Source organism: Nannobrachium achirus (assembly GCF_963921795.1).
Source record: "Nannobrachium achirus genome assembly, chromosome: 5".
NCBI classification, from domain to species: Eukaryota; Metazoa; Chordata; class Actinopteri; order Myctophiformes; family Myctophidae; genus Nannobrachium; species Nannobrachium achirus.
Genome location: NC_137814.1, coordinates 26,033,375 through 26,061,265, shown reverse-complemented (window position 1 = coordinate 26,061,265; position 27,891 = coordinate 26,033,375). Strand labels below are relative to the sequence as shown.

General features: G+C 44.4%; 1 protein-coding gene across 1 annotated transcript; it reads right to left on the bottom strand.

The window, feature by feature from the left end:
• On the bottom strand, positions 1 to 27,891 carry jcadb (junctional cadherin 5 associated b; the record flags this gene model as incomplete). The annotated part of the gene is given in 6 exon segments (XM_080725672.1): positions 1 to 88; positions 3,388 to 3,430; positions 13,710 to 16,453; positions 17,953 to 17,961; positions 17,963 to 19,285; positions 27,488 to 27,891. Coding segments are annotated over 6 exon segments (4,611 nt in total).

Sequence of the window (27,891 nt, the reverse complement as noted above, 5' to 3'; positions counted from 1 at the left end):
TCAGCCGCTGATGAATATAGCCTGTGGTGTGGTGCTTTCCCACAAGGTCTGCTGTGCAGCAGCAGCACCGGGGCCAAATAAATCAGTCCTAGACACAGGAACGCACAGAAAAGAAAGGAGAGGGGAGAGAAAGAATGGCAAGGAGAGAGAGAGAGACCAGGAAGGGGTGAGGGAAGGGAGGGAGTGAGGGGGAGAGAGGAGGGAGAGCTGGCAGAGCGAGGTGGAGAACAAAACACCCCAACACAGGAGGAGGAGGAGGAGGAGGAGTGGTAACAACTTCAGGTGCTTCTTCAAACTATTTGCGGGACCGGGGTCTAAGGGAGTCCTCCTCCTCCCCTCTGTGTAGCTCTGCCCCCGCCAGGGGACATTCCAAAATGTCCATCCTACGGCCAACAACGGCGGGGACGGGTGGAGGCTGGCATGACAGCTCAGCCTGACAGCAGAGAGAGAGAGAGAGAGAGAGAGAGAGAGAGAGAGAGAGAGAGAGACACTCCATGGAGTTGAGTCGGGAGAGCACAGGCCAAAACCGGCGTGGTAACCTCATCCAGTAGCAACCATGTATGGGCTGAAGCGAGGAGCCTTGATAGAGGGGGCATCTGCCATAAATAGCCAGGAGGGGGAGAGAGAGAGAGAGCCTGGGCTCCCTGGCCTGCAGCAGCAGTGAAGGAAGGGTGGATCCATCCAATCAGCTGTTTAAGACAACAATCATCCCATCCTCTCCTCCACCACCGGGAGCAGCGTACGTCTGTCTGTCTGTCTGTCTGTCTGTCTGTCTGCTGCTGTCCTGCAGAATCAAAGAACTGTGGGTGAAACGCAGTACGAGATGTGCTAGAAAACAATGGGTCGGGACCTGTTTTGGGGTCTCAAAGACATTTTTTATGGGTCACAAGTAAAGTTTCCTACATTTTCTCGAATTAAAAAAAATCAAAAATAATTCTACAATAATTTCATAGTAAATCTTTTTTAAAGTAAACCCATGTGAAGTGAGCGGCGCAAACACGACACACATGCATATCTCCTCATATAGGCTGTTTTGTCTGTTCTGTACTTTTTGTGTACTTCTTGGCTAATTCCAGTGACTGCAAGAGTGCCAGGAAAATGAAGAAGCTTCTATTTTTTTGGCTAACATGAATTGTCCAAGATATGGGGTTATGGTATGGTCAGACTTGGCCCTCAGACTTTGCCTGGGTTTTGGGTCGGGGTCGGCTGGGTGGCGCCTGGGACATGAGACAGTGACCACAATTTGAAGTTTTGAAGTTTGAAGTTCAGGCAAAGTCTTTCCCTCTGACTTTGCCGTTCGTAGGTGGCATATTACGTTTCTAATACAGTCTCCATCTGGAAACGCCCAGAGATTGGTGATACACCAAACAGCGCCAATCAAACCAATCAAGGGCAGCTACGGGCGGGATCTGAGTGAGACCGGATGTGATGCAATCAAGAAGCGCCTGTTGCACTTGCACTGTACTGTAGTTCTTTCACTATTCATCTTTGCCGCTATCATGAGCTGCTGCGAGCCTCTTTTTTCGCACTTCACGTCGCAGTCCCCCGCGCCCTGCCTCGATCCCCATCGGGAGACCGCAACGTGATGTGAATTTGAAAAGAGGCTTGTGTTTAGTGTTTAATTTCCTGCAGGCGCAGCTACTATACGTCATGCAGGACATGTCAATATGAGTGAGTCCAATCACCTGCCAAATAGCTTGGAAAAAGGGACGGCCTTCTTCAGCGGTTGGTCCTGAACGGTTCCAGATGGAGGCTGTATTAGGAACTCAATATGCCACCATCTGACGGAGTCAGGTTAGTGTTCGGCTGGCAGCGGTTTGAAGTTCAGGAAAAGCCCAGAGCATTTTTTGGCTAACACTTTGACGTTGTGGATGGTCCGTGCTAATGTTTTGGCCAACACATGATGCCATGGACAGAACTTTATTTTTTTTATTGCTCCGTGCTATTTTTTGGCTACAACAAAGCTTCTTCTTCTTTCGTGTATCATCGTCCTTGATGATTGGTTGACATTATATTTCACGAGATTTTGATTGGTCAGTGTTTTTGGCTAATACGTGACGTCATGGACAGAACAGCTTTTGATTGGTACGTGCAATTTCTTTGGCTAACACTTTTTTGGCTAAAGTGAAATCTAAGAAAATCCATAAATTAGAAGAAATAACTTAAAATAGCCGATCTACAAGCTCACAACTCGTTGCATGGAATTGTGAGCTTGTAGATCTGCTATTTTCACTAGTTTGGGTGACCGGGGAGGCATCAAATTTCTCTTTTGGGTCTCGAGCTAAAAGGTTTGGGAACCACTGTGCTAGAATGCTTGATTCCAAACACATTCACATGCGTTACTGTGGTGTGGCACCCCAGGGTCGGGTGAGTAGAATAGAATAGTCCAAACTCCTTGGGATGTTTTTTGTCACTGTACTGTATGTTGGAAAAGAAGGCCCAGGATAGAGAACTCTGGCAGACTGTATCAACCGCCAATGCTAGCGATAGGCATAAGTAAGTAAAGTAATATACTGTATGTAAATGCGTGAAATTCGTCCTCTGCATTTACCCATCCTATAACTACTAGGAGCAGAGACTATTCGCTCGGGAGCAATTAGAGGTTAAGAGTCTTGCTCAGGGACACATTGCTAGCCTGGAATTGAACCTGGGACAACCAGGGCCTCTGGCTTATCAGGTGGGCTCACTAGTCACTAACCACTCAGCTATATGGAAATATGAAACATTTTACACTTGAAATAGCTTTGACCCTGGTGGCATGTAAATAGGCCTAATTGTAAATAATATTTATAAAAATAAATATTTGTTTTATTTTTTAACCAACAGTCTCAGGACAGGTTCTGAAAACAATGGGCTTTCTATTTGTGGAACCACAAAATGCCTACCCAAAAGCAGAGACTTTTGCCTGTTAGCAGCAGTGTATTACAGGTTGTCGTCATCTAGTGGCTTTATTCTGCTATTGCAGGTAATGCAGTCAGCCATATAAATCACAACAATCAAAATAACATCAAATAGTAGTAGTACTAGTAGCCTGCCTACACAGTAGTTTACACAGTGAGAAATACATTCTCATACATTTAATTACCATAGTCTCGCGTAACCATACCTGTTTGAGTGAGTGACTAATAGCCTACATCTACATGAATCTTGTCTGCTAAATAAACGAACTTGCGTGTTGCGTCGTCGCGTTCGTTCTCCCTTGCGACCTGGATGTGTCACACATGTCACACGACGATAGGCAACATACAATGAACATGAACATAGAGGTAAGGTACGGTTATGAATGAGAATCAATGGGTATCAGTGGCAAGCAACTGTCACATGCGCAGCGCCTCATTTCTGAAATTCCCCATATTGACAGGTGTGGAGCGACAACAGTGCACTTACCGACTGTAGAGCAGCAGCTGTGATGACAACTGAACTGACTTGTCTGACAGCACACATTGTTGACACAGACAATGATGAACTGACTGTACAGTAGCATACAGTAGGCCTACATTATGTAGAATAAATATGTAGGCCTATGGACTCAGAAGATAGTTCCATGGGGTCCCAAACTGCTATTTCTCGATTTCAAAAGTTTAAGATAGCCTACCACACGCACACCGGGCGGTCACCGCAAACGCCTTTTCTACACTTTACGGAGTAGGCGGGCTTATAGCCTAAATTGCTAACTACCCACAACGACATATTAAAGCAAATTGGCCATCGTTAGACTGGCTTTTCTAATAAAGCTGTATGGCTAGTACTACAACTCATATAACTAGCATTAAATAAATCCTCTTATTATATCTGTGGGCGTTTTGCCTACACGAATTTGACAGACTAATTGTTTTTCTGGACTTTAGGCCATCCTGTGTGTTGTCTTGATTAGGCTAACCTCAGTCAAACTAACGCTGGTGAATGCTAACCGGTGAGTAGTTAACCTGCCGACGCTGGTGAATGCTAAACTGGTTACAAGCATTACACACTTGATATTGGTTGTGTTTTCATCTTTAAGTCCCTGGATGATAACCTAAAAAGCACTTTATGTAGTGGTGCTGAATAAAGGGAACTTGGAAAAACAATTCATAGCAAACCACAAATAAATTGACAAGACTTCTCCAGCCAGGAGAAGTCAGTTTCTTCTTTTCATATTGCTCTGGGCCCCAGGTAGTTTCCAACTTTACCTGTTTTGGTGCTCTGGAACAGTAGGTCTCAGTGGGCCCAATTTTCTATGGGGCCGCCCTGACCTTTGGGCCTCAGGGCCTGGGATTGGGAATGTCAGCTCTGGCCTTGGCTGTAGAACTTCTTCTTTTTAGCTAAAAATCTTAAACGTATATCAAATCTGATACAGTCAGATATATATATAGTGTTTGTCTGTTGTGCAACACATCAAATATACATAAAATGCATGACGATGTGTTAAAATGTAAAGCACCTGGTATAGTGCCACTGATTCTAGTGAGGCTGATTAAAAACATTTGTGGTGGGAGCGTCCTCCTTTGTCTATTGGTAGGGTGCATGAAAGGTTTAATGATGTATGACCAGCGGATTAGATGCACATGTGCAGACATACACACACACACACACACACACACACACGCGCGCACGCAGGCAGGCACGCGCGCGCGTACACACACACACACACACACACACACACACACACACACACACACACACACACACACACACGCAAGGGGAAAAGTGAAGCAGATTTAACAAAGGAATTTGGGCTACAATCTCCTGCTGAGTGATAGACGAATACTATCTGCTCCTTCTTGTATACTGTAAGAAGACACTTATCCCATATTTCCCTCTGTCAAGATGCTGGATGGCCTACGGACACAGTGGAAAACTGTGGTTGTACTGGACAACTCCCTGGTGTGAATGTGAGTAACTGTGTGTGTCACATGGGACTGTGTGTGTGTGTGTGTGTGTGTGTGTGTGTGTGTGTGTGTGTGTGTTTGTGTGTGTGTGTGTGTGTGTGTGTGTACGTGCATGCGTGTGTACGTGCATGCGTGTGTGTGCACTCAGCAAACGTTCTGTGGAATAATTTAAAAATGAGGCCACTGGGTATTGTCAAGGCATAAAGGATGACTAAACTGCTGATCATTTAACATTTTCTTACAGTCGGGTATTTGTTACTGCACAGGGGGTACAGTAACAAATCCCCAACTGTATAGGGAAAAAAAGTTATTTTCCTATTTCCTGTGTACTCTTTGATACCTTAGTAATCCCTGATGCAATACAGTGTTCTCCAAATATAGATGATTGACACATATATGATTGTTTCATCTCCAGAAGCTGTACATATAACCTGGGTGGCCATAGCTGAACGGTTAGACTCCCGCCTCAGTGGGGAACCAGCAGTCCCGGAGGTCCCAGGTATGATTCCAGCCCTTATTAATGCTCCCCCCTCCTTGTTGCGCGATGAAATAGGTATCTATCCGAAACAAACAACAACCTATGGCCTGAAAGCACTGAAAGCGCTGTACTGTCTCTCACATTATTCTCTCTATCTTCTCAGCCAAATCAAAACAACATCTATTTGTCACTTATGCACGATAACAGTCACCGTATATTGACATTTTGTGAACTTTTCATGTTACTTCAGCTATAATACAAAATATAAATATATGGGAGTTTTCGAAAAGTGTCAACTGTCAACTGTTCACTATACGGGTTATAAGCTGGTAGATCTGCTATTTCCACTATTCCTCGTATGACAAAGTATATAACGCTTACGGCAAGTGGCAAAGGAAGAGTACCCAGTCAGGACAGCTACCCTTTAGCCACTTAAACCCCATATAGCCAACTTTTTAGTTGACCGGAGTCCCCCAGGGCTCTATACTAGATCATCTTGTGTTTTTCCCTCCGCCTACACACAAACTAGCCTAGTAAACTGACTCCTCCTGCCTTCTGATTCGAAGAGTCTGGTTTACGAGGCTAGAGATAAACCTCTTTGCTGAATATGGCCGAATAGCGGCAACAATGTGAGCTATTGTCATGGAATGTTTGACCCCGAATAGGGATGCTAGGGTCCAAGTTGTTAATTTGCTAAAGTTAAAAAAAACGGAGGGTGGATGTCCTTCAGGACTCGGGGAGCGGCCTGGGAGATTCTTTTACTGGGTTCTGCTTGCAATGCCGGCGTGCCAAAGCCTTGATCCAACAAGCCGAGCTCAGTGGGACGGTAGCTGGCAGGGTAATTGTAGCCTGATTTCAGACTCTGCGCTGGAGCTTGAGTCTGAAGTTGTTCCTATTCTATTTGATTTAAAAGGGGAGGGGATTTCAAATTTGAAATTCCCAATCACAAGAGATCTGGTGGGAGGGGTTGTGTTTGACTTGTGTACACAAAACATTCCCCCTCCCCCTGTATGACAGGAATCAAGTTGTTGTCTTTGATGTTTCATTGATTAGAGAGAAGCACTAACGAGCTATTTACACTTGTATGGCTCAATCAATGACCGCAGTTTAGAACCCCTTTGAAGTTCAAAGGGAGCAATTAACCCTTTAAGTGCCTATCCCGAACATGTTCGGGATATTCGGGATCAAAAACAATTTTTTATTTGCTATTTTACTTACCCCGAGCTGCTTGGAGCAACGTGGGTGGTCCCGGCTCGCCCAGCGCTCACCAACGAGAGACGCTAGATGCTCCGACGATTTATTCCATTGAAAATGGTTTAAAATAAAGTTTAGACCCCCCCCAATGTTCACCCAATGTTCATTGTAGGCGGCGCGACGTATTCCAGGGTGCCTATCCCGAACATGTCCGGGATATTTAATAAAATGAATTATTTTATCGGAGGCCTCAATGAAGCCCCGGTCTAGACGTCCATCCTTGGCCGGGACATAGACTCGGCCATCCACGGGCCGTATTCGCGCTAACGGCCAAATCGCGCCGCCCACTCCAATAATAAATCACATCTTTAGACAGGATTTTCTCCGGATTGTGTCCCCAGACCCAAAGAGAAAGTTTTTTGCGGCTGAAATAGCTTTAGATCGGGCTTCTAAAGGGGTTAGCATTTTGGCTACGTGTCAGCTAGCTTCCTCCTCTCGACACCCATAGCATTGACTGGAGTGAAAACACAAGGCAGTTGGGGGAGGGTCGATGAAAGCTATAAAGAAGGTCTATGGAGATTTTTCTGGCACTCTAGCACCCCTTGTGGCCGGATGGCACTGTATGAGTTAACTCACTTAGCGCCGAGCGAGCCAGATTTCAATATGAATCTGCGCTTATAACGCCAGGAAATAGCTATATTGAATCCCCAAAATCACATTACATAAACAGGTACACGTGCCTGCAGATGCCACAAGATGACCACTAGAGTGAGCCATAGCTCATAGACTTTCCATGGTCCCATGTTAAGTCAGAATAAAAAACAAGGTTCATGACATAACAGGATGGTACAATGACATGCTCTCCATTGACATTCAATGGACAGGCCGCGGGCCGCCATTTGAGCTCAATACTGCTCAATTCGTGCTTGATCGTCTCAAACCACCATTGGTATGGGCATCGGAACGTATATAGATGCCACACAGAAAGTTTCCGAATCAAAATCCGACCTAGTGAAGCTACGTGAGGGTCGGATGGTTTGCATTGAGCCTAGCGGCTAACAGAGGCCTACGTAAACAGGAAGCTATGGCTTAAAGGTGACGTCATAATCGTATCCTTTTTTTTCACGGTTTTCATCTGTATGCTAGTCAAAGGTAAGCTAACCGTTCCGCTCCGTCTATCAACCCAAATTAAAAGCTTAAACAATGCTTTTATATAAAAGTCGCTCCGAGTCGCTCGGCACTAAACGCCATCATTAGTTAGTCGCCCCGAAAGTCGCTCGGCGCTAAGTGAGTTAAGAGCTCTGGTGAGCCACCCCTCCCTCCACTGTTTCTGTTGATTTTCAAAAGTTAGACCCAGGTCACCCACCCCTCCTCCGTCTTGCATTGCATTGATTTCATTGGTCGGTGCGCCAAGACACCGACAGAAAGAGGCGCGTCATATGCCACTTCCAGACCAAGAGAAGCAGTCCACTCAGAGAGTGGGCGGGTCTATTGGCTGGAGCCAGGCAAGGGTAATTGTGATGTAATTGCCTGTACACAAGCATGGACTTGTACAACATTGAGCACACACAGACACGCCTGCACACACACACACACACACACGCGTGCACACACACACACACACACACACACACACACACACACACACACACACACACACACTCCTATATCAATCTTTACAATGGTTGTAGACATAGGTCATATGAAATTCCAAAATCCTAATACAGAACATTATATGCATTTTGGAAATAAAGGATTCTTTGTTTATCGTGCAGTATCTAAACAAAATGAAAGGGATGCATATTGTGCACGTTTTTTCAATTTGACAAACAATTAGAATTTGTGTGAGTTTATAGGTTGTCCAATGGAGTGTATTTTAGTTTGTAATAAGCTCTTCATTTGATGAAATAGCCCCAGTGGCCAGATTGAACACAAACACAACCTTCATGCAAAGAGTTTATTTATGAATCAGACTGCAGTATCATACAACAGTAGCACAATCATATGACTATGGATTATGCTCAGATTTATAGATACAAAGATAAATGTATGCCCTAAAGGAAACAATGGATGACAGTTCTTTTAATTTACTCTAAAAATAGCTTGTAAATACTTGGCATAGTTTGGAAAATCAAATTATGAAACAATAATGTTTTGCCCACTTTTTTTTTTACTACCGGAGTACCAAATGCAAATATATCTTGTGAAAAAAAAGAAGATTTTCCACTCCTCTCTCTTGCATTTCATGCAAGGAAGAAAAAAAAATGGTAGCGAGTACAAAACGTACTTAAATCTCATATGAAAATAGAAAATATTACAAGTGTGCATAATTGCTTCAACCTGCAGTATAAAAAAGTCAAATAACACCATGTCCTAGTGTACCTGACATGCCAATTAGTGTTGGTGGGGGCGGGGGCGTAGGTACCGAAATAGCCATTTTGCTGTAGTCAGGGGCAGTTTACATACAAGACCGCGAGGCAGGGCCTTGGTCTTGGAAATGAATTGATAATGACATGGTTCAGTAGTTATATGGGCATGTCAGCTCGTCCTCCCTGTATAATACCAACTATATGGGCTTCATATGAAAGGCTAAATGTTACTACTCCTGTATCCAGTAAAAAAAACACTTAGGTCATATTAAACAATAAATAAATAACAAAAATAAATGTTTTCTTTTTCCTCAAGCAGCCGATCTATACGGTATAAGCTCACAACGCCTCATGACGCGATGCACCGTGAGCTCGTGGATAGGCTTAGGCTATTTTCAGTTATCAAAGATTTTTAGCTTATAATGACATGCCCAAAATAGGGACTCCAGTGTTGTAGAGTGGTTAAGTTTGTTGGTTTGTTTGTTTGTTGGTATGTTTGTTTGAAGTTCACAGTTTGAAATTCATATTTCTACAGAATAAAAATAGTATGGACGGTGGACTCATACAGACATTGCTACTGTACCTCTCCGGCTGGAGGAAAATGGCAGAACAGTAAAGTTGCTTGTAAAAAACCTAATGTATGAAACAGTGCTTAGTATGTTTGTTATTTGGCATTGCCTTAAGTACAACGTAATGCACACAAAATAAGGCGACATGATCACTCCAGATTTACAGTAAATAAGTCACAAGACAAAGTTCCAAGTCAATAAAATGCTACAACTGCAGAATGCTACGTGACAGTTAAGTGAAATGTGGTTGATGATTGAACAACAAGGGATTCCTACAGATTCACTGTCGTTGCAATATACTAATGCACTGCTGCTGCTGCAGAAAAACCACACAACCTTTTTGTAATGAATTTAGATTTCAATCTCCGCACGCACGCACACGCACACACACACACACACACACACACACACACACACACACGCACACACACACACACACACACACACACACACACACACAAACAGACTGTGTGATTAGACTTAATCAGAAAACATACATTCACTTATCAATCCTGACAAACATCCTTTCAAGAAGTGTTTTTTTTGTTTGACAACAGTAATGCATTGTATCCCTCAAGTAAGTGTCCGACAGCAGAAAAGAAAGAAAGACAGACAGACAGACTGTCAGAAAAGTGTGGCTGCATGTATAAAACAACATATTTTCCCACTTTCATTTCTAAACATGTTGCTATGAAACAGCGACAAAACAACAGTTAATGATTTGGCCTGGAAGACATACAAAGACAAAAAAAGAAAAAAAAAAAAAAAAACACAAACAAAGAAATACAGCAGAGATGAATTTGATGTATAAGATATCACAAGGCGCGTCTAACATCAACTCTCGTTGTTTAGCATATGAAAAAAGCACTATTGTATCAAATAGGAAATCATGGCACAATCAGAATTTATCCCTTCCTGTCGAGACTCACGCAACGATGCGCCCTAGGCGTTTCACTAAAAACCAATTGTGTGTTCAAGGCACACCCCAGGGCCATCCCTTCTCACGTCACTCAGTTTTAGTTTTAAAGCACTAGAAAAAGTATGTAATACTCTCAATATGATACTATACAGACATATGATACTTTCAGCTTGATAGAAGTGTGGAGAAATAAAATTCCATGGTTTAAATACAAAATATCTCTTAAAATATTTAAAATATATTTTATTTTGTACATTATGCAAACTGATTAACAATTCAATGATAACAAAAATAAATACTCCGTGAAATGTTCTCCCTTTTTTTTTGATACAGATGTATGAACATAGATCATCTATATAATGAAAGTAATAAGCACCCGCCCCACACCCATATACCCTGACACGATTCCATATCCCTGTAATATGATTTCAAAGACAGGCTCACGTTAAAGGATGCTGGCAGTTTTGTTTTCCCACACTTGGTTCCACCGACGTAATCCGCCATCCTCAAAATGTGGTTGCATAAAGACTTTGCCATCATAAAGTATTATTATTTATTTAATTTATTTTTATTTTTTATTTAAGCACTGATGCCATATGAATAGCCATCATACAAGCTTGTAAAAACATTTTCATTTTTAAATAAAATACAAATTTAAAGATTTTGAAGGGAAAATATTAATATTATTTCATGATGGTGGAAGAAATCAATGGAACCAAATGTGATATGTACAACACTGGCCATATCCTTTTAAGACTCCTGACAATGCTTCCTACAACTAGCTCCACTAGACCACTGCTGTTTGTACAACAATATTGCTCCATCTTTTTTTTGTTGTTCTGTCTGTGTAACTTTTTTTTTCTTTTTTCCTCCTTTTTTCTCCTTTTTTAAATCTTATTTTTAGTCACCAACCTCTGCTTCGACTTAACCTGTGACGTTATTGCTTCCTGAAATTACCTGGAGATTGGAGCTATAATACACTTTACCAGGAACTCGACCTGATCTTGCAGAGACACGCACATGTCTGAAAAGCAGAAGGCAACTCTCCCTCTCCACGTATAGAGCCAATGTGTCATACAGAGTATGTCATTGATCTATGGTGTCATACGGTATAGAGCCACTCTTCACCGAAGAGCTCCATGGGTTTATGGTTTTACTGTGTGTTGGAGAAAGCGATGAGACAGGGCACAATGCGTTAAAATAATCATAAACAAATAAAAGACTCATTGGTTCTGGTCTGGAAATTAAAACAGTTCTTGAGCCAAAGACAGTGATGTCCAGTTCAAAACTACTGTTACCTCACCCATGACAATCAAAAACTCAGTGGAATTTTGGTGTAATCGGACTCTAAATGCCACAAAACAGCTTTATGACAAAACAATACTCCCCTATGTCTACGTAGTGTAAAACATAAGCACTTACATTCATATCCTTTAACAGCTTGCCCGTAAACAAACAGGATCGCTCGGCGATGTGGAGAAATGACTCGACCGTCACTACGGGACATTTTTTTGAAGTTCTAGTATGCAGGACAGATTTGCATAATGTCTGCCAATGAGGAAAGCATATAGGGGACGGGGTAGACAAGAGAGGACAAGCCGCTACAAGAAGACTAGCTAGAGTAGAAATCCTACAAGAGAATGGGATACGGCTGCGGATGGGGGTTACAAATGGGGTCCCAGAAAAGTCTGCCGTGGGTGGGGTGAGGGGATAGGGGGACGGGAGGACAGTGGGTAGTGGAAGTTGCCCCTTGGTTGAGGGGACACCTCCCTTTGGCAGTGGAACAGCACTCTTAGTAATCAACGCAGCGCCGAGGGTATGGGGTGTGTACACAATGCTCTTGTCGGACAAGAAGGCCATTTCAGTGTTGGGATGAGATGAAGGCATTCTAGTAGGCAGCCAGGTCACAGTGTTGGAGCTAAAAAAAAACTCCGATGTAGATGATGGGACGCAGTTTTCTACACTGTCTCCACCCGGCTTGGGTCACTTGGTTCTGGGACACAAAGAGGAGAAGACATTTTTTTTCTGTATCAGTTTTATATCACCGTCAAAGCTGAGGATGAAGATTAGACAAATCAAATCGAGTTTAATACAGTCCAATTCTATTTGTATTCCACATTATTGTGAAGCAAAGAAGAAGTCGCCAGCACACAAGGAAAACCTTTTCACATGATTTCACATGACTTCCTCAGCGTTGACAGCGCTGAGGAAGACCTACTAGGTCGAAACGCGTACGTTGTCCTGTCCAGAGAGGTAAATAAATCATGTCAAAAGGATTTCCTTGTGTGCTGGCGACTTCTTCTTTGCTTCATGATTCATGATGAGCCGTGCACCAAAAAGATTGTATTTAATTTGGAGTGTTACGGGCTGTCTGCTCTGTTGCAGTCTTCTTTTCCACATTATTGTAACAGTAAGAGTAGTTCTTAATGATATCGTCGTGGTCACGTTTGAACCTCTATGTCCATATAATAATATGGAGATACCTGACAAGAAGGATATGCTCCATGAGGTTTCATGTGGCTGGTTGGAGGAGATGGTCTTAGCCTGTAGTACAACAGCACCATCTTGTAGCAATATCTTTAAACAGCAGCACCGGGTCACTACACTCAATGATATTTTTTATGACGGCATCCCAAGATAAAGCAAACAACTAAACTTAGTCGTATTACACATTACCCAATATTGTTGGCACAATTAGGTTAAATGTCTGTGTTATCCATGAATTATTAATAGTAAACATTTCAATTTGAAACTATTGAAAGTTGAAACTACTTGAAATAATTCAAGAGCAATACTTTGGAAATCAACCTTGACTAATTGTCATACTGTAGGAAATCACATATTCTGGATTTTAACAAGGTAATTTGATTATATTCAAATAATTTCCACCCACCAAATCCTTTGATAAAATGAACAGAAGAAGAATTCTAACGATAAGTCAACCATTTCAATTAAACATTTTTTTATATAATCTTTCACTGGTATAGGATTTGTCACAATAACCTTCTATATAAACGTGTTTATTATATAACTTCTCTAAACATTATTATTATTATTATTTTTAAATTGTGTGCCCCGGCACTCATGCCAAAATGTACCGGAAATGTAATTATTTATGTATTTTAAGGTTAATACTGTTTCTGACAATGTGTTGTTTATTTCCAAAAAATATATATCTTTCATATCATAATTTTATCGTTTTGAGGAGAGAGCACCGTCACTTCGTAAAATTCTAGAATTTCATTTTGAAATTGAATTATTTTCATACTGCAACTACGTTCACCAACATTTGATCTAAATCATGTGTCCTACCTGAGGGAGTCGACGCCTCCTCATTCTGCAACACCGTCTCTTCAGAGCCGTGCCGAGAAGGAGTGAGCTCTTGACCTTGATCCTCCTCCATCTTCTGGGGAGCAGGGAGGAGCTTCTCTGTTTGTCCACCTTTGGCCACCCCGTCCTCCTCCTCCTCCCCTTCCCCCTGCGGCTCCACCTCCCCCTGTGCCTCCCCATGTGCCTGCTCCTCCCCCTGTGCCCGCTCCTCCCCCTGTGCCCGCTCCTCCCTGTGTGCCCCCTCCTCCCCCTGTGCCCGCTCCTCCCCATGCTCCTCCCCCTGTGCCTGCTCCTCCCCCTGTGCCTCCGCATCCCCCTCCACAGAGTCTGTGCTCCTCATACTCCTCATGCGAGACAGAGCGTCCACCTCTTTCATACGGGCCAGGCGTTCCACGGGCACCCGACCTGGCGAAGCAGCCAGTTTGTCCTGCAAGGCCTCTATGCGTTGGGAAGGACCCCTTATCCTCCTCTCACCCTCCACGCTGAGAGAGAGTCTGCGGTCAGGGATCGGGGGGACAGAAAGAGGCAGTCTGTCCGGTGGGAACTCGGGTAACCCTGGGTGTTCTCGGCCCAGATGAGTCCGTAGAACATGTCTATGCTCTGGGACAGCAAATGGCTTCTTCTCTTGCTCCTGCCTGTTATCGGCCGCTGTGGACTGCGAGCTCTGTTCCTTGCACGCGTCTTTCACTTCAGCTGTCCCTTTCCTTGCACTGTCTTCAGGTCTGTTACCTGTAATCCTTTCTGCTATTGCCCTCTCTTCTATTTCAGTTATAAAGACTTTAGTCTCTGGCTCACTAACACTCTGCTCCTCCATGATTTGGGAATCTGCAGGCACATCCTCCACTAATATCATGGCTACCGTCATGTCTGTAGATTCATTCTCTGGCGTATCCTCATCAGGGTCTGTTGATGAATGCTGCTCCCTTGTTTTGGGACACGGTTCAGACCCGGACTGATTTGATCCAGGCTCACTGTGTTCCTTTGTGTTTATGTTCTCAGCTGGGCTTTCCAGTGCACCATGTTGTGGTGGACTGCCGTTTTGATTGGTGGAGCTGTCCGAGCTGTTCTCCTCGTGGAGAGGAGGCAATGGGGCCTGTCTCATCTGATTCTCCATCTCTCTCCTGCAAATGGGACACTCCTCCTCAGATTCGGCATTGTTATCTAGAGGATTCTCTGCATCGTTAGGTTTGGAACCATCTGTGGATATTTTGTGGAGTGAGTCTCTGGACTGACGCAAAGTCTGGCATATGTCCTCATAATCCGGAGGACTGGTAAGTGTTGAGGCATCCTGCATGGGTTGCCTATCTGCCCAAGGGACCTCAGCTGCCACAGTGTTCGTTGCTGGAATGAAGTCACAAATTGGCGTCTCAATAGGCTCATCGGGCAGGTCCAGTTTCACTGTCCTGCCATCCATGCTGCTCCGTCTGCGCGAAAGTTGCGCAATGACCCTGTATTCTCTGAAGCCTGTCTCCCGAGGTGGGACAGGAAGCTCCTCCCGAAGCTGCTTGCTGAAGGTGACAGATTTTGTTGCGGGTCTCGAGAAGGCGCTCTTGAGCTCTCTGTACTCGGGGTCAACCGACCAGCTCACCGCGCTACGCCTAAGGCTGCTGGGCCTTTTTACGGGCTCTGATGTCAGACGGATCTTGATGCGCTCTGGGATTTGGACCGAGCCGTTGGAGACCTTATTGCTAGGAGTGCCTAGCTCCAAGATGTCTTTGTAGGCCTCGTTGAGGTCCTCAATGCACTTGTCAACGCTGGGCTGCTTTCTGCTCTGCTGCTGCTGCAGCTGCTGTTGTTTCTGCTGGAGCTCTCTGTTGATGATCTCCAGCTCCTTGACAGCGTCCCACGGTCGCTGGCTCGCCGGCCTCAGCAGGAATTCACTGAACTCCTCTTCTTCATCACTTGGTGCTGGTTTGTCCTCCTCCTCCGTTCCTGAGGGTGGTGTTTCTTCTTCTGCTGCTGCTTCTGCTTCTGGCATCTGAGCTGTGCTCTTATTCAGCTGGCTGGAGAAAGTGGCGGTCAGGGAGAAGGCGCTGTTGCTGGATAGTTTCAGGCTCTTCACCCCTGTTATAGGGAAAGTGAAGACAGTGCTTACCACACTGCCGGTACCACCGTCGGGGGGCATGTCAGTGCCTTGGGAGACAGGCTCCTCTTCTTGCTGTTGTGCTTCCTTGTTTTCAGGCCCTGTTGGGGCTGGTTTTCGGGCCTCTGGGCTAGTTTGAGTCTCCTGGTCTCGATACTGGTTTGCAGGCCAGGAATCTCCAGACAATTTCATCTCCTTGTAATGGTTTATCTTAGGGGGTCTGGGTAATCTTTTCACCAGTTTACTGCTCGCTCTGCTGCTCGTTTTGCTGCTCGCGAAGCTGCCAGTGAGGGCTTGCAGCTCGGCCTCGGCTGAAGATGTGCTTTGGAGACTTTGGTTTGTTAAGTGGCCAGTTTTGTTCTCACTTGGACTGTCCACCGGATCTGGAGGCTTTTCATTGTTGTTATTCTGGTCGCGCAATATCCCACTGAATTGCGGGGTAACGGGGACGGAAACCAGACAGAATATTGTCTCACTGAGTTTCTTTTTTAGATTCTTAGTTTTGTCCAATTTCTCTGGTGGTTCCGGCGGCGGTTCCGGCCTCTTTACTTCTGACACAGTTTCAGATGAACCCTGGTCGGCGAGCTTGCATGGGGGAGGTGGTGGTTTACCAAGAATCATTGAAGGAAAAAAGTTAGCTCGGCTTGAGATTGATGACATTGAGTATTGACTTAAAACGAATTCAGGACCTCGGCTTGACATTGAAGACATTGAGGGTTGACTCATGAATGCTTCAGAAGCTCGGCTGGACATTGATGACATTGAAAATTGACTTGCAAAGGCGTCAGGACCTCGGCTTGACATTGATGATGACAATGAAAATTGACTTGCGAAGGCGTCAGGACCTCGGCTTGACATTGATGACATTGAGATTTGACTCGCTAGGGGGTCAGGAGCTCGACTTGACATTGATGACATTGAGGGTTGACTGGCGAGGTGTTCAGGAGCTCGACTTGACATTGATATTTGACTCGCTAGGGGGTCAGGAACTCGACTTGACATTGATGACATTGAGATTTGACTTGTGAGGGGTTCAGGACCTCTGCTTGACATTGATGACATTGAGATTTGACTCGCTAGGGGGTCAGGAGCTCTGCTTGACATTGATGACATTTGACTCGCTAGGGGGTCAGGAGCTCTGCTTGACATTGATGACATTGAGGGCTGACCCGCGAGGGGTTCAGGACCTCTGCTTGACATTGATGACATTGATGGTTGACTCGCTAGGGGGTCATGAGCTCTGCTTGACATTGATGACATTGAGGGCTGACTCGCGAGGTGTTCGGGAGCTCTGCTTGACATTGATGACATTGAGGGTTGACTCGCTAGGGGGTCATGAGCTCTGCTTGACATTGATGACATTGATGGTTGACTCGCGAGGTGTTCGGGAGCTCTGCTTGACATTGATGACATTGAGGGTTGACTCGCGAGGGGTTCAGGACCTCTGCTTGACATTGATGACATTGAGGGCTGATTCGCGAGGGGTTCAGGACCTCTGCTTGACATTGATGACATCGAGGGCTGACTCGCGAGGGGTTCTGGAACTCTGCTTGACATTGATGACATTGAAGGTTGACTCGCGAAGGGTTCAGGAGCTCTGCTTGACATTGATGACATTGAGGGTTGACTAGCGAGGGGTTCAGGAGCCCTGCTTGACATTGATGACATTGAGGGTTGACTCGCGAGGGGTTCAAGAGCTCTGCTTGACATTGATGACATTGAGGGTTGACTCGCGAGGTGTTCAGGAGCTCTGCTTGACATTGATGACATTGAGGGTTGACTCGCGAGGTGTTCAGGAGCTCTGCTTGACATTGATGACATTGAGGGTTGACTCGCGAGGTGTTCAGGACCTCTGCTTGACATTGATGACATTGAGGGTTGACTCGCGAGGTGTTCAGGAGCTCTGCTTGACATTGATGACATTGAGGGTTGACTCGCGAGGTGTTCAGGAGCTCTGCTTGACATTGATGACATTGAGGGTTGACTCGCGAGGTGTTCAGGAGCTCTGCTTGACATTGATGACATTGAGGGTTGACTCGCGAGGTGTTCAGGAGCTCTGCTTGACATTGATGACATTGAGGGTTGACTCGCGGGGGGTTCTGGAGCTCGGCTTGGGATTGATGACATTGAGGATTGACTTACGACTGCTTCAGCTACACTGTCAGTTCCTTTATTTATTCCCCTGTTGCACCATCTATTATTACTGCTGTCATTGTCATTGAAAGCTTTGCGGCTATTGGTATTGAGAGCTAGCCCCTGTGGGGTGGGAAAGGCACTATCATGTGTAGATTGTCCTAAAACCTTAGCGCAGGGAATCTCTTGGTTGATGTTCCGGATCTTGTCCGAGTCAGTGAGAGAATTTCCGCCAGGCCCTCCTGAGATTTGTCTCACTCTTGGGTCTTCGATGGGTAAATAACGGGAATGACCTGGATGTTCTTCGTATCCAGAATGAACCTGTCTCCGATAGGGCATACCTCGATCCCCATAGTGTTCCAACCACGAACCTGCCTGCCTAGAAAACCACCTCCCGTGGTCTGAGCTGGTCAGGTGCAGAGTGTCGCCCCTCCACCTCAAGTTTGCCATCTCATTGCGGTTGATTGGGATTGGTCTCGGGGGCAGGGCTCTTCTGTAAGATGGGGGCGGAATGTAGCCAGGCGGCTCCATACCAAAGATGGCAGAGTGTTGTGCAAAATAGTCTTGTCTCTGCTGCAGCTCGCCACCCCTTGGGTAATAGATAGGCCTGTCTTTTTGTTTGGCACCCTGGTCTATAGCAAGCATTTCTGCGCTACCCCTAGTCTGCTGGTGAATCTCGTATGATGGAGGCTTCAAAGGCCTGCTGAACCTGGGCTTTGGTAAAAGTGCAACATGGCTGCTTGGCCAGGCGTTCCTGCCCCACCTCTCCCTGCCAACAGCACCGCTGTAGATATACCTACTATAAGGCCCAGAGAAGACAGTGCTGCTAACCCTCTGTCTGTCCGGTAAGCTTGGTAAGCTTGGCCTGGACAGGACTAGATCTCTGATTTCAGTTCCATCAGGCGACAGCACCCTGGGGAGAGACTGGGACTTGGCTTTAGTTCTTGGGTGAAACGTGCCATCTGTAATCCTCAGGCGGTGGTGATCCTGAGCCCACCTGTCACCTTCCCCATCTGAAAGATGCCTCCCCAACCCTACGGCGGGCCTCCATTCCTCTGTACCCAAGCTCTGGCACTTCCTCTCTCCAGTCACCCTCAAGTGACCGGGGGCCGCGTCTGGGTCCCTCAGCCAGGAGATCTCCTCCCATAGCTGAAGCGCCTGCCTCTCTTCAGCCGCTATCAGAGCCTGTGGCCTCCACGCGCCAGCAGAGGCCCGCAGCTCCCTGCCATCGGCGTAGTCCAGCAGGACACTGAAGTCCTGCCCCCGTCTCCTCCAGTACGACACATCCCTCTCGTCGTGACTCAGTGGATCAGAATAAGTCAAACTGGGAACGTCGTAGAACCTAAAACAAAAAAAGGCCAATATTAGCAAACACACTGGCAAGGTGGCATGGACTACAGTTCAATTTAGTTCTGATTAAGAAGGGTGGAGAATCATAAGCTTTACAGTTTGATCCCCGGGTCTCCCTGGGCTAGATTTGAAGTGTCCTTGCGCAAGACAGGTACCTAGCATAGTTGCCTCTGCCATTGGTGTGTGAGGTAGGCTATTTGTCTGCTTCAACTTCACTTCATCTCCTAGTCTGATCTTAGCTTTAATAGTCCTAAAATAATATCCTATGGAAGTGATGTTTTACAATTCTTCGTTGTTTTGGTCAGTGAGACTAGAGTGAGAGAGAGACTAGATTGGTGCGTGGCAGCAGAAATATGACTGTATTTCTGCCATGCCATGCCATCTCATCTCAGTTTGTTCACAGCATACAGTCAGAGAAGCCCCTACTGTGCAGTCACGTTACTTTATGTGTCTATATACAGCGAAGTATAACTCGAGCTGGGAAGGACTGGGGAGCTGCTCTCACATTATTGCTTTTCTCGGCGAATATATCGCCAATCTGCGAATTTTGAGCCACGATGGCCGGTAGGAATATTTTGGCATATCGCCCAACCTTAGAAGCAAGACTATGGCTCTTTAATGATTAATCCATTGGCTTTTGTATTGTACTGCTGATGTAGGTGTCAGATTTGTCAGATTCATTTCAAATTAGCTACTGTATGATTGGCTTTAAAAGTGATATTCCATTCCATTTAGGACTGACTTACAAATTCTGAGTAGCCAATATGCACACCTTTCTAGTTATATATCGCCGTTGTCGGGTGGAAACCTTGTATCTCCAAGTTTCAAATTTGTATGTTTTTTCACAAAGTAAAGCCCTGCTTCATCATACAAGGCAGTCGCACAAAAGTAGTGAAAACAGCAGATCTACAAGCACACAACGCCTTGCACCGCGAGGCGTTGTGTGCATGTAGATCGGCTGTTTTCACTGGTTTAAATCATTTTTAAAATGATAAGTGCAAAACGAATGGTTTTGGACACACAAGGTTTTCATCCAACAACGACGATATGCAGCAGATTTCTCTCTAACTTTGATATATGGTGCATTTATTTATTAGAGCTTATTAAGTGTGACTGAAAACCTAAATGGATTCTTTTTGAAGTTTGTAGACACCTCACCATCTATCAATTGCCTTGGAAAATACTTGGTATGATTTGTTTAGTGGTCAGTGGTTCTCAACCATTACTAGATCAGGGCCCACCTGAAAATCTCAAAAGCACTCACGGAAGGCCGCATTCATTCTCAGAGCATGTTTATTTTAACCCTGCAAGGCCCGAATTGATTTCTACTGGCCAATAAAAAAAAATAAAAAAAAATCAGATGGCGTTGTAGTTGTCCTAATCAGAGGAAAATGTAATGTAAAAAAAAAATAATAATAAATAAAATTGTAAGGTTTTATAGCCATAATTCATAAATCATAGATCATGCTCTAATTTACATTTTGGGGATATCCTTTCACAATAATAACATATGTACATGTTCTAGACATTCTAATGATCACAAAAAATATATATATATTACAGGCATTTTACTTATGTTTTTGTGAGGAATAGCTTCAGTGAAAAAGTGATCCATCAATAAATTGTGTTACGGCTCAGATCAATGGAACTAACATACTATACTTTAAGTTCCTATTTATTATATCATAAAGAAAACTAATTTGTTTGATATACTCAGATTATCATTAAAATGTTCTATTATCATATTTTATTATCATTAAAATGTTCTAAGTCACTAATGTGCCAGATCAGGTGATAGTGGTTTTTCGAAACATGGAACAGTGGAATGGGCTGCAGAACAGTTCAACCATCACACAAAGGCTTTTCAAAGACAATTGAATATAGTTTTCTGATACACAATTCCCTATTCAATACACAATTCCCTATTCAATACCGCATTGATCATGCATGACAAATTACCAAAATCCTAGATTTAATCTGATCTCTCAGCACATTTTTTATGAATAATGTTTTCCGGTGCAAAGTATTATTCACTAATGTTGTTTGTCCAGGCTCTGTTTTGCTGGGATATACAGTATCACGTGTATTCTGAAGCCCGGATCATAGTCGGGTCCGCGGTGGAAGGCTATCCACCGCGGTGTAGTCTTTTCGAGTCTTTTTGAGTCATGAAACTACAACGTTACATCATTCCTCGCGGTGGAGAGCTTTCCACTGATTGGTCAATCTAGACTAGTCAGTCACGTGGAATAAGACTCCACCGTGGCGTACTATGATGGCCTGCACTTATTTTCTGACTTGAGTTTGCGGTGGATAGCTCTCCACGTAGACTCTGATCCGGGCTTCAGTAGGAAAACAAACTAACAGAGGAGGAAATGCATCAATCGTTTACAAGATCTAAAAGGCTTGATGGTTTTAATGTGAGAACAAGGACACACAGTGTAGTGTCATATGCAAAGCACCACTGGCTGTTATATATGGTTGCAGCCCTGGCCTGTGTTTATGTGCGCAATGTGTAGTAGCTCAAGGGTGAGACTAAAAAGCTGCAAGCCATACGCTTTGTCCCCTCACCAGAGTTCAATCTCAGGTCTTTTTCACACGAATTTCAGGCAGTACACCATGGTGTACATTTTGTCAATGGCAGAGCAGTAGGGCTGTCACGATTATGACATTTTACATGACGATTAATTATCACTCAAATAATTGCGATTAACGATTTAATTGTGTTTTTGTTGTTGACAATTACATTTCTGTTTGGCTTTTAGGCTTTGAAGTTACACATGGTAGATATGGCACATAACCTTAATATGCAAAGAAATTACTGCCATATTTGACAACTTTATACTTAAAAAAAGAACATTGATAGTGGAAATAGCCGATCTACAAGCTCACAACGCGTCGCGATGCGACGCGTTGTGAGCTTGTAGATCTGCTATTTCCACTATTTTTGCAAATGTTTGAAAATATGAACATTGTTCAACATGTAAGCGATTATGACGATTATGACAAAATAATCACGATTATGTCAAATAATGGCGATTAGACGATTATGTAATAATTGTGACAGCCCTACAGAGCAGGGAGACCACCTTCAACCACTGCACATGTGCTAGTTTGCTAGTATTGTATTAAGATAGTCTATTGTTCAGACTGGTTAAAATAAACGTATTCTCAATTTGCAATAATTCAAATAGGCTGGATTTAAATCTTAGAATTATTGTAATTTTTCTTCTTCACATTTATGAGAAAGATAATCTGTATTCTGAGACGAGGCGTCATATCTAAAATGCTTGTGAGCATCCAATGGAGATAGTGAATGAACAAAATGAACGTCACTAGACACAGACGAGATATTTAGAACATTTAAAAGCACAAGAGCAAACATGAGATATTTAGGATATTTAAAACCAGTGTGTGTTAAACGGTTTCAATTCAACCTTTTTTATCAAAGAAAATGTCTGCTGAACTTTCTATGACCTCTAAGATCATAGACTAATCTGGAAAAAGTCTAAAGCAAATCAATCATTCTAGAAAACTGCAGCTTGTTTCAGCAAGCATTTTTTTAAACACAATTGAGCTAATAGAACCTGACTGCTTGCTCAGGGGATAAATTGAATCTTGACCTTCAGGTCAAAATTTGTGTCAGATCCTGTGTCTATGTGAGACATGACCTTTGACACAATCTAAATGTCTAAACAGAAGAGCAGGGGCCTGGGCCGATGGCCTGACAGCGTGTGGCGGGTTTGACTTTTGTTCCCGACTACTTTTGCTGCGTGTTACTCCCCGGGAGGGTGTTTTTGCAGGTCTTTCAGTCTGAGTGCATCAAAAAAGCAACTCGGTTCAGGCAGTGGAAGCTTGTGATTGGCTGCGCGGAGGTGCCGAAAGTCGGGCGGACGGAGATACACCTAAACCTAACCTTAAACCTAACCCCAACCTCAGTAAAACTAACGCTGGTGAATGCTAACCTGGTGAAATGCTAACCTGCCGACGCTGGTGAATGCTAACCTGGTGAAATGCTAACCTGCTGGCGCTGTTGAATGCTAACCTGGTGAATGTTAAACTGCTCGGACCAACGGTGCTTAACCGAGGTGCTTTCTTGATACACTCGGAATGAAAGAAATATCTTAAACAAAAAAAAAGAAGAGCTGGGAGACAAAATACAACCACCGCAATTGTATAAGTTATTGTATTAACCAGACCCGTAGTAAGAGTTCTGACACATCGACTCCCATTGTAAGCGTGGAAAGCGGACGTGACGTGACGTCACCATTTAGCGTACTGGAGCCTGGTGACATTCCTAACAAATGTCTGCTGCTCTACAGCCTCGCCCACCTCCATTGTAACCTAAGTATTTTCACTCGCTGGTAAGTAGACTAAATCGTGTCTTTTTCCCCCTTTTAACGCATTCACGGGCCTCTCCAAGTTAGGCAACATTATTATTTCACGTAATCGGGTCTAGTTAATGTTTCAATTTTCTTACGAGAAACATTAACTACTACGTGAAATAATAATGTTGCCTAACTTGGAGAGGTACAATGGAGGTGGACGAGGCCGCTGAAGAGCAGCAGACATTTGTTAGGAATGTCACCAGGCTCCAGTGATACAACTTCCGCTTTGCGGCGAGATCAAAGCGTGACGCTACTCTCCTCTTGTACTGCTCTGATATTAACGTACTCTACCATATAAATTGGACAAAATTAAAATGTATTCATAAAATAAAGTTACATAGAGCCCGCTTTGAGGTGATACACCATGCATTTAAAAAGTATTTATTTCATATTGTTTATGTCCCAAAAACGTTTTTCAAAAGGTTTGAGGCTAAATTACCACTCTAGAGAGCCTCTCTCATTTTTGAATGGCTCTCAGAGCATTTCTTTTTTTTTTATTGAAAACGTTTTTTTTTTTTTTTTTATCGACGGCCGTCGATGACGTCAGCGACGGCAGCAAATCTGGACAGCCTGTTTTGAGAACCCGTGGGATGCTTTTAACCTCCGCCTTCCCAAAACCAGAGAAAGACACAATGGTCAGAAATGGGCCTTTGTGGATAGAAGGTGCTAGTGGGACCCCAAAAAAAGGTTTTAAAATAGGAAAAGTGAAATTTCATGGTGTATCACCTTTAAAGAGGTGCCATAGTTTTGTACTTTTTCTGTTTTGTATGTGTCTATCAATGGAGTTAACATTACTCTAATAGACCCCCCCAGGTGTGGTTATAATATGCAAGCAGTGATTTAATGACATCATAATATCATCCCCTCCCCTTTTTACCATTCAACAACACTGTAGGTCACCACCCACCTGACAACCAGGCAAACCTAATAAGCAGGTGGGTGCGGCCACATAAAACATAATTTTAACACTTTCTTTTTTTTCTTTTTTTTTTAGATTTGTTTTGGGGCTTTTTATGCCTTTATTTGATAGGATAGTAGACTGACAGGAAATGGGGAGGGAGATGGGGATAGACATGTGGCAAACCAGCGACGCCAGCAGACATCATAGCCTAGTATGTGGAATGCGCCTTGACCACTAGGCCAGCGGGCACCCCTTAATTTTAACACTTTCTGTACACTTTTTTGAAAAACATCTTCATCTAAGTATAATCATAATACCTGATTGATTATGCTGTCAAAAAATACATTGGTATTTCGGTACCATGCAGTGTTAATTTTGTTGACTAAGTCTAAGACTATAATGATATTTAGTCGACTAAGATTAGACCAAGACAATTTCAGATTACTAAAATAGGACAAAAACTAAAAGGTGTTTTATTCAAAAGACTAAGACCAAGTCAAGACTACAGTAAATCAGAATTTGCTATGAAAATTAACACTGCATGCAAGGCAGTGTTTCATCTTCCAGAGTCTTTCCCCCACCATTTCGACAGAGGAAGGAAGGAGCCACATATCAGGGACGGAAGTGCTTAAGTCAGCGGCTCCCGGCTTCCTTGAAGACACGCGGAAGAATGTGCCGTTTCTGCAATATGATCTGCATATTAAATTGTGCTGACCCTATTATGAAAGTTGATCATGTGGACACTCAGCCACTGTTGCTTCTCAACCACTTAAGCCTGATTTATATGTCGTCGTCCTCACACGACGGTGGCACGTGGCCAAAATAGCTGATCTAACAGGCTTTGTCTACAACAAGGTGTGGTTGTAGATCTGCTGTTTTTCCAAAGAAAAGGAGAAAGTCTGCCGGCCGTTCGTCGGTTGTTGGTCATTTGGATTTTACTACTTTGTTTATTCTTATTTGTTGCATTCTGGATCTTAGTTTCTATCTCTCGATACTCTTACTTGAGTCTGTCCTTTGTTTTATGAATTTATGCCTACTGCAGTGCTGCTATGACACCTGCATCTCCCCAACGGTATCAATATGTCTGTCTGTCTGTCTGTCTGTCTGTCTGTCTGTCTGTCTGTCTGTCTGTCTGTCTGTCTGTCTGTCTGTCTGTCTATAAACAGTGACTATATTAATGAATATATGTCTAGTCTATTACATGTCTATCAGTCTACCAACAATATCCTTATCTTCAGTCCCACGCCTGTCACTGTTTAGGTACAAGGGCTTAAGTTTATGTCGCAGTGCTGAAACTATTGTCAATGATTGCCATCTGCACAGTCTCCGAAACATCTTCAACCCTTTTTAAGACAGGGGATTTGGCTAAATCCCTAACGCTATTTTAAATTCACATTTTGTCCATCATTGTTTGTAGCGTTGTTTTTCTTCTTTTTTTTAACAGAGCACTCCAGCAGAACGAGCACACAGACGAAACGCTTCCATGAACCTGATTATTCGCAGGTCATCAGTCACATCCAGGCATGTCTCCTTAAGCCACCGTGACAACACTCTGTGATGGACATCGTTACAATGGAGTCAGGCACTATAGTTTTCCTTTACATTATCACATGTTAGACATTTAGAGCCGTCGCTCCCATCCAGAGGGAACTGCAAACAAGGGCAAACTGCAGAAGCAAACAATAGGAAAAGCAATAGTGCAAGGTTTGGAGCCATGTAGTGTTTAAAGAACATTATAGTGTGTTCCTACAATCTGATCGTATAAGAGAGAAGTGCCAAGGCAAGAAATTGATGACAAGGACAACAAAAAAAAAGAAGGGCGAAAAATACATTTTGAGACAAAAGACATGTGATTGCGAGTAGAGGAGAGATGTGGGAGAGAGCTGAGGGAGATGTAAGATGCAGTGGTTTTTCAAACTGTGGTTGGACTTTTGAGATAAAAAACACTTTTTAGATCATAAAAAAGAGCTATGATCATTTATTCTACTACCCATCTAAGGGAGGTGAAACTAAAAGCTGTCTCCCTGGCCAAAAAAACCCCACAAATGAATAAATAAAGAAATCTAAATCTAAAAATCTAAATCAGACTATTTCACAATTAACCTTTCAAGCGATTCACTCCTGTCTACCCTAAACTGTGAGTTTGATTCAGCCTGTGAGCCGCTGCACTCATTCATTTTAAAGCAAACAAGCCAAGTCAATGGAACGCTCCTATAGCAGCATATGCTCCATGCGCTACTGTACAGTATGGCTTGCGGGGGGCTGCTGCGCTGTGCACACTTGCCCAGCAACATGCTTACATCACAGAGCACGTGCTGGGCGTGATTCAGTGTGCCAGTGTTTACAGTGGAGTGACTGCGCGCCTGTCTTGAGGCATGTTCCAGTCCACCCTCAGCCCTCTCGCTGCCTGTCTGCTGCTGCTGCTGCTTAGCCCTGTCTGCCTGCCTCCTGGAGGCTGCTGGTGGAGATGATACTGGCGCATGGGTGGGCTCCGCAGAGGGATGCCGAGCATGTGCTCTTAACACGGACGAAAACGAGTCAAATATGTGCAGGGGAGGGGGGAAAAAGACGGGGGGACGGGGGCTTCATAATTGCTCATGTTGTCCCAGCATAACACGAGGGGAGCAGTGCTTTGCTTGCTGCAGACAGAGTACTCTGCAGCTCCAAAAGGAGGGGAATGGGAAGTAGAGAAGGGAAGGGGAGAGGGAGGGATAAAAAAAAAAAAAACCCTGCGCAGTGCAGCCTCGGCTTTGCATGCAATACCAAAGGGCCCCAGCAAGGAGGGGAGGAGGGGAGGAAAGGGGTGGGGTGCATGAGGGAGGGTGGGGTTTAGAGGGGAGGTGTTGTTGGGAGGTAATCTCGAAAGTGAAGAAGCAAAAGAAGAAGAAGGTGGGGAAAAAAAACTCACCCACTATCCGTGGCGAGAGAATCACCCAGGGGCTGTGTGTCACCTAGGTTACCGATCCCGGCTTCTGCTTTCCTCCGTAGTAGGAACCTCTCCCTGCTGTCATTGTCAGCGGCGAGGGCGTGGGGGTAGCCCTTAGCCAGGAGTGCATGCCTGCTGCCGTAAACCCTGGCCAGGGACGAGGGAGGCCCCCGGTCGGCCTCGTACCCGTTCAGCGTCCCCCCACGGTCGTCCCTGTTGTCCACGACCAGCTCGCGGCCGGCCCTGTTGTCCACGACCAGCTCGCGCTGGCAGTCGGTGGGACGCTTGTCGTAAGGCGTGGCAGAGGGTGGGCCACTACTGCTGCTGCTGCTGCTCTTGGGCAATTTGTATCCATGCGAAATGAGGAGGTCCTCGACGCTGTACAT